At 46.4% G+C, this 8,418-nt stretch overlaps 1 protein-coding gene across 1 annotated transcript in view; it reads right to left on the bottom strand.

Annotated features, from left to right (window-relative positions):
- Nucleotides 1-1,083: 1,083 nt before the first annotated feature.
- Nucleotides 1,084-8,418, bottom strand: part of diaph2 (diaphanous-related formin 2) — a gene marked incomplete in the record, with an annotated part of 364,953 nt that continues 357,618 nt past the window's right edge. Inside the window, 1 exon segment of the mRNA XM_030368457.1 lies at nucleotides 1,084-7,384. Coding sequence (XP_030224317.1) covers nucleotides 7,311-7,384 — 74 coding nt within the window.

Raw genomic sequence — 8,418 nt, 5'->3', positions numbered from 1 at the left:
CTTGCAGAATTACCCCGGCTCACACAGCAAACACTGGTGAACACTTTCCTCCCTGGATAGTGGTCGCAAGCCTTGTTAATGGAATGCTGTATTTTCAAATTCCCCAGCCCATAGCGATCTCCAGGGTTAAACAAACTTCAAATTTTCTTTTTGCAAACCTTTTGGTAGTTTTCCACTGGCAGTTTGGTTCCACACACAACGCGACACAAGCAAAAGGCCTTTTGGCAGGACTGTGGCCGCGTGTATTGGTTTTGAAAGCTAATGACCTCAAATTGTACACCCGCGGGTAATTAAGCATGGCTGTTCCCCTAGAAGCTTACAACAGCAAATATGTCACTGTAAGAATCAACAACAATGAGAGTTACACTCATTACCTACTAATTGCATCATTCTATGGAGCAATCCAAGGCAAGGGGACATGACAGTTTACGCCTGTATATACACAACATGTAAACCATCCACCCCATCCAAGTAGTTTAGTGTTCCACTGATAAAGATGTGGATGGGGGCGAGAGGACATACAGTTTACGATGTATATACATAACATCTGAACAATTCACTGCCATTAATGGGTTGGGGGATAACCAATAGATGTGCGCTAAGTCAGTGTTAAATACTCCATTTGAATTCCTCGCGTTCGGGGTCACTTTGGAGCAATTCTCACTGTGAGCTGTTAACACAGCTGTGGGCAGCTGAAAAGCTCACACAGCCGCACAGAGGAACTTGACCCTGTGGAAAATTATCCCATTAGACTCCAGCTGAAGAGGAGTCAAAAGAAAGGAATGGATGAGACAGAAATAGGGAGGGAGAGAAAAAAAACATAAATTTCAGAGCAGCCTGTTAGACCGCTGGGATTAGTGCAAGTACAAGTAACTAAATGGGCCATATCACTTTTCAATTACAAGAGAGGAAGAGCTAGTACTACTGGGAATCTAAATACAAAAGGTGAACTCTCCTCACCTGACATCCGTCTGCTCATTCATGTGAAAATGTTGCAGAATGCCCCCCCCCCCCCCCATCCTGTCCAACCCCCCCTCCCCACGGGGTCGGCCCCAGGAGCTAATGGGTATTTGCCCCCACATCCTTGAGTCCCATCAATAAATAAACTACACGCAAATAAACAGATTAATAAATAACTACCGAGGAGACGAGCAAATGGGCATGGGTCGGCATCAGGGAAGGAGCCGTGTGAAGAACAGCCATGCTCTGCTGGACAGAGGCAGTCAGCACACTCCCTCACTGCGGCCCTCTTTAGAGAGGACGGAGGTGGGCAAGGGGCGGCTGGAAGACAGGGTATTCTAATGCTTCTTCTATTTATTATTGCCATCCCAGGGAGGTACGCACGCAGGCAGGCAGGCACGCACGCACGCAGGCACTTAGTGTTCCCCCGTGCACACGTGTATGTCCTGCACACGTCACGCGTGTTAACATTACACAGCTGTGTACATACTTCTCATCAGTACATTTGCTTGCTTACTCTAACCGAGCCAAATTGCGTAACAGGGATATCTTTACAGCATAAAAATATGAAACTGACAATTTATCCATTATATGGCGTGAAATGTTTACCCTTTTGGTTGGTCTTTGAATTTTACACAGATATGCCCGTAATGTCAGAGATGGCAATACATGCTTTTAAAGCCAAAATGAATTTATTTTTTTATAATATTTCCATGGTTATTTGTTAAACAACATTTAAAGGCAGGACAATTGCAGATCTAGCTCAGAGTAGAAGCATTACTCATTCGCTGGTTCAGAAAAAGGCAAAGTTGCCCTTCACGGTTAAATGCCAATAAAATATTTTTTCATCAGCATGTGCATTGAGCTGCTCTCATTTTCCATAATGACAACCTTCTGGGAGAACAAATCCAGTATATTGTTATCCAAACCGCTCCGGAATCCTTATAGATCAGCAGGGAAACATCAGTTGTCACGCAATATGTTCTCAAAACGAATAATCGCAATAACCGTACAGATCATCACATTAACCGACTCAAATTCCAAACACAATATTACCACACTGCTGTTTCACCTCAAAATGTGGGATCTTACTAAATTAACACTTATGGAAGGGTATGAATCATCTGCTAAGTGACGCAACTGGGAATGAAGAGCAATACTTCATCATCTAATTCAGTTGAGAGACTAAGAATACAGAACTTATTGCATTTACTGAATACCAATACCCTAATTCTGAACCAATACATTTGTCACGATGGTGAATGTGACACAGATATGCTGATTACAGATTGTGAACTCTGAATCTGACATCGGATCTCGCTTCTAATTGTGAGATATAAACGAACACACATTTGTTTGTACCAATCTCTCCCTCATCCCAGCTGCTAGCTTAATAGCATATTCATTTTGCCTGGCTGGAGCCAACAGGGCAGAGGTAAGGCGCTTCCAAATAGAAATGGAAACCTGGGCACGATTTGTGGATGATCGCAGCTGCCCTCATTTTTCAGAGGGGGGAAAAAAAAGGGGGTAACAACACAAAAACGTGAAATGAGGAATATTGTGCGTTCCCGTTCGTTGCCTATCACTTCACACAATAGCACAATTTATTTTCACAGAGCATCAGCGCTGATCGTTGTGTGTGCCAGATCTCTATTTCTAATAAGGAATAAATAAGGTTTAATTCAGCCTACGTAAGTTAACCATCCTTCAAAGCTAAGCATGATAGCCTGGTTAGGATTCCACTGGAATATTATGAGGACCATTGCTCAGCCTGGAGGATGGTTGTTTAACGGCGTTCACTATATTTCCCTTTCAAAGGCATTCCTTCGGCTTTGCGCTGCGAGAGTTATAGGTCTATTAGGAATTCATCAAACAATGAATGATATCAATCCTATTGTGCGAACGGGCGCTGGGCAAAAATAAGATAAAACCTTCCATTACGGGGGTCTCTGAAGAATATTGGCCGTGCAAAATTGATCCAGTATTGACAATTTACACTTAGGGTGACCTTTCATAACTACGCTCGAACTTCAAAGCCCATGGTGTCGGAGAGGGAAAAAAATTATGGAATCGTACGAGTGCGAAAGCTTTGGGATATTATCCGAGAAGTTAGGTCGAGATTTATGCCTCTCGGTCGGGCGTTGATGGCCACTAGGCGGGCGGGCTAAGTACATTTCACATCGATGAGACCTTGTCCCTGTAGAGATGGACAATATTTAATGTAGGCATTGAGTGCCGTAGGTCCATCACAGAGGGACTCCGTTGTGTCTATCTCTAAGGAGGTCTACGACACCAGGAGCAGTCTAGCTCTACATCACAAGAGCAGAACACATAAAGCATAGGGGCAAGGTCCACAAGCACCGTGTTGACACTCCCACTACCGTCAATAGATGGCCTCCTCGCAAATTAAACAGACGCCAGCTCCAGGGGTACTTGTCGGCAGTGGAAGAGGAACCCTGGTATACGCACGAAGAACGCCTTCTATTAAGATCTGATTTATCCTTTTTTCAAAATGGATGCTCGTCACACTCCACTCAGTTCAGCGACCTCCCTCGGCAAAGTCAAATGACGGATTAGTTATGCACCGCGGGCACGTCTTCGCGGTACATCAAATCATGAGCTATACGTCCATGATTATTTTCCCAGGCAGGGGTCAGGGGACTGCGTGGCAGGAGAGGGACTTAGGGTCAACGGGAGGCACGACGGCGTCGACGTTGCCCTTGAAGGTCGGCCCCTTGCCCGACCCTCCCCCCCCCCGTTCGCCGGCCGGCCCCAGACTCCTTCCTTTGACCGTTGATAAACCTCCTTATCTACGAGCACCAGGTGATGGGTTTGAAACGGCAGCCATCGATGGGGCTCTGTCTGCACCCGTCCACCGCAGCAGGATCTCCCCATCTCATAAGCTGTGTGTGCTATACCTGGCGGCAGCGTGTCTCTGCGGCTCTCCTGGCCCAGATTGTATTAGCTCTACTACCTCTAGGATACCCCCTGGGCCGGCCCCATGAGCGGCTTCCATTGATGCCCTGAAGAGGTAGCCTGTAGCGAAGGCGCGCCAATGACTGAAACCCTCCAATGAGGAGCCAGCTCACGCCCCTGGTTGAGTGTGTGTGTGTGTGTGTGTGTGTGTGTGTGTGTGTGTGTGTGTGTGTGTGTGTGTGTGTGTGTGTGTGTGTGTGTGTGAGGATTGATGCACAAGCACACAACGCACACTATTGAGACAGAGAGTCAACAGTGGAGGAGTTAAAGCTACCGGTACAAGGTATAACATATGTGGGAACAAATTAGTTTCTAAGGGAATTCAGATCACTATCTGGGCCTGTGATGTAGTTTTGAGGCACAAACGTATGATTTCCCCCCCCCCCTCCCGAACGAAGACGGGATAAAGACACCAGTCAAGGCAATAAAACATCTACTTCTTCAGGGTTGCTATGGATTTCGGTAACAAACACAGATCTTATAAGTCAAGGTATGAAGAGATCATTCATGAAGCCAGGGGAAGAGGGGGAGGGATGATTCTTTGCTGCCACATTTCAGCTCGTTTAATTTACCTCTGTTCAGAATCCTTCCTTTTCCGCCTTTAACATTTCACGAGGGAAAGTAGGGTAATTTAATATCATTAAACATAGAGGGTGGATGCTCCGTGGCCCGGCTGGCTGAATTAACTGGCTGAGTTCTCCGGGGAGCTTAGACATTAAGGCTAGAATCCCACGACCCTGACCGGCATTATATCACTGAATCTCCGCTTGATAAAAGGAGGAAGGTAATCACTCCTCAGTCAAAGGTGCCTTAATGGGACGGGACGAGGCACAAAGGGGCTCCGGATCGACGAGCATGTAAAGGTGAGCGACGAAGGGTGTCGGAGGGGTGGACGAGCAGCGAGCGAGAGACAAGACCGAGTTTGATCCTAGCGACTTTGAAAAGTCGGTAAATAAATAAAATCGGCTTGGAAGCCTTTGATATCTGATTGATGTGTCTTTTTGGAAGGCCTCCTAGTAAGAAGGACCTAGTGAGTCTGTGGCTTTCATCACCAAACAAAAATCAATAAGTCAGGATGGATGAGGGGTGCCTGCCCACCGATCTGCTGCCAAGGAACCGGGCTACCGCAGAACCCCGCCGGAGACGGAGTACGGTAGGACAAGAGCGTTTGCAAAGTCCCATGCTGTATTTTGGTCTTTTTAGGCTGAGACTCAATTTAACGTTCACGTCGCCCAGAAGAAAACAAGGCCCCTGTTATGTTAATGTCAAACCAATTTTATCCAAACGTGCAAAATAGCGTCTCTCTCGGTGAACAAGCAGGGAAAGGCTAGAACCTGTTGGTTCCCATCAGTCCACCCCCCTCCTTCCATTAGAATTAGGGCTGGCCACAGTAATTGCATAACACATGACTGAAACCCCCTGGGTGCGGTTTCCATCTCGTGCCAAATGGAGACAAGGAAATAGGAAATGCTTGTGGAATTAGGTGTAATTGTGACAGGCAGCCGCAGGAATCCCAACCCGGGCTGAGTCCTGAGGATGTGGAGCTGGAGTGCAGTTGAACCTACAGTGTGCGCCAGACGGATGAGTTTAAATTAACTCCTTCCAGCCGAGCAGAGACTCCTGCGTGCTGCACGCTGCTCGTCCGAGGATGACAGGAGGTTAATCAACCTTTAGCGCATATACCTCAACAGACGTGAAGAACAGCAGTGAACACACGCCGCATTAGGCCATATCACCGCACTGAGACACTTTTCTAGCGGCAATTGTGAGACCGCGAATCCAAAGCAGAGTAGATAAAGTGTTAGGCTCGTGAGAATGTGATACGAAATATCCTCAGAAGGAATATAAGAAGGAAGACATAATAAGAAAGGAGAAATGCTCAATCGATTGTTCTTAACTAGAGATCCCATCATTTTTACTCGCCATGTACAAAAGGGCTTTCAGGGAATAAATAGAGCTGCCTTTTACTGCCAAATCACGGGTTGTCTGAGCTGTTAATTGTTTCTTTTCACAGACCGGTATGTCTTCATTCTCCCCCTCAAAGTGTGGCTGAGGATTTGTGTTCCAGCCGTCTCATGGGAAAGACACATTTCCCTCAATTCGTTTCAAGACTTCCTCTAAAACGAATCGTGGAGCAGGTATGGAGAGGGGATTTTTCACCCCAGAGAACATAGACAGTCGATTTTGACCAACCCGCAGTATAGAGCTCTATATCAAGACAAACATAGAATATTCTGTGCATGACAACTAATAATGACACTCGAAAGACAGCAACATACAGGCCATATTCCTGCATGACAAAAACTCTCATGAGGGTCTAAAATAAATGCATTGCATTTGTTTTAACACAAAGCATAGAAATTATAATGATAAGTTATTATTATAATTATTATTACAATAATTATTTTGTACAATCGTGCTCCAGTGACTCATAATTTCCAAATAAATTAACTCATTACCGATTAAGTCTCAAAATGTAAGATACACATGAGATTCACACTTTTCAGTTTAATATTGTATTGTTGGCTAGAATCGTTATTCTACCCAAAACCAAATGCTAATACCAGTTTAGCTTTATAGTGCATCACAAATGAATATTCAGACACTCATCAGCGAATCACAGTTGAGCCATTGATACAGTTGCAGAGACGGTGCATGTTTTAACACAACAAAAACACTGACAGGCACAGGGTTGCAGTAAACACATGTTTGAGACGATGCATGAGCACATGTTCACCAAGGTTGCATCGCAGGCGGCCGGACTACAACTACTGACGTAGTTCAAGAAGCGGTCAGGCAATAACACATTCAAACTTACATACATAAGCTGCTGCACCACAACATTGAGACATTCGCCCAGTGAAACAAAATCAAGGGCAAGACACACACATAAACGCACACAGACACACACACAGAAGCGTTGTGCACGGTACCAAGGCGACAGGGCTGGTGCCCCTGCCTCTAATAGACCAGGGAGTCTAGACATGCTGCAGGAGGCCCAGCTAGGTGGCTGGCTGGTCTATACTGCAGCGACAGCAGTGTTGAATGAGTGACAAACAGAGAGAAAACACAGCGCCACAGGGGCACCAAGGCCACTAGAGTGCTGTGTGTATTATTGCATTAAACATTTAAGATCAAGGGGGGCGTACAAGGCGTCGGTTTGGAGAGCGGCTTACTGCCGCTGGTTTCTGAAGCGTAAGCACACAGATCCCATGCTAAAGAGGAACACAGTCGGTCAGCGAGTGGTCCTGGGCTGTGGACCGGGCTCCTGCGTGGACTACAGTACGTGATGTGAGGACGTGCAGGTGTTACGCAGCCAGGTGAGGTGCAGTGAAGAGACAAGGACATTTGGTTCGGTTTAAGCTGTGGAGAGTTCACACACCGAGAGTTCTGCTCCCATAATTACCCCCCGGCCAGCGAGAGGCAGGACTGGATGGGCTTTGATCACCTGCAGGAGTATCGGGAACGGGGCAAAATGAAATAAAAACACAGAAAAGTATAGGGCAGAGGAGGAAAGGGGAAGAGAGAAAGAACCACAGAGTGAGACACGATCCGGAATACCAACAAGCATGTACTCTGCTCAGCCAAGTACGAGTTTAAACACATAAAATAAACTTTAGTCTCTCAAGATCATTTCAGGCAACCGATCCACCTCTGACTTCTGACCTTTGACCCTGTACGACTTTATACATCGGGACTGATAAACTTTAGCAGAAAAGGATGAAAGGGCTTAGCAAGGGAAATGAGAGATCGCTGACCAGGCAAGGTGGAAGAGGCCTTGACATGTGTGGCCTGCCCATGTCTGGCCACCTGGTCGACGGGCAGGCCCTGCCAAGCCCTCTTCACGGAGCCACAGGAGAAGACTGCCCATGCTAATCTGGTCGGGAGGGATCCAAGTACACCATATGTGCTGGTGGACCGTGGACTGTACCTATTGTGAATATCTACATGGATTATATCAACACAGCACAGCTTGTGCGGTTCTGCTCTTCAAATGTATATGAAGGCGGTATTTTAAATTAGCTAAGCAGCCCAAGGCAGATCATCGTCTGATTAAAAGCAGCCGATGCACTTCAAATGCATTTGTGATGTGCATAAGCTGCGAGTGTATATCTAAGAGCAAACATCTTGAGCTAGAACGGCACAATGACTATTGTGGTTGTTGTTGCTGTTGCACTTCATGTGCCTTTCTTTTCTTTTCTTTTTTTCAACCAGCAACACCTGTGGCTTTGCTGAAGAAGAAGAAAAAAAAAGGAAAAAGGAGCGGACATGCATATCAATTGACCTTGGCCACCCTGCCAGGTGGTGCTCCTCTAAGCACAAGGCATTCATCACGGCAGAATGGAATATGTTAACATTGGGATGCTGGGAAACTGCCTCAGCCCTGCCACGGCCAGCACGCCCATATTGTAATCAGTGCCTCATGAATGGCAAAGGGACGATGAATCTCTAATGAACTGCCGTGGAGCTGCTCCGCTCGGC

Source organism: Gadus morhua, chromosome 10 (genome assembly GCF_902167405.1).
Source record: "Gadus morhua chromosome 10, gadMor3.0, whole genome shotgun sequence".
NCBI classification, from domain to species: domain Eukaryota; kingdom Metazoa; phylum Chordata; class Actinopteri; order Gadiformes; family Gadidae; genus Gadus; species Gadus morhua.
The sequence above is the reverse complement of the archived record's forward strand: the minus strand, read 5'-3'. Positions and strand labels throughout refer to the sequence as shown.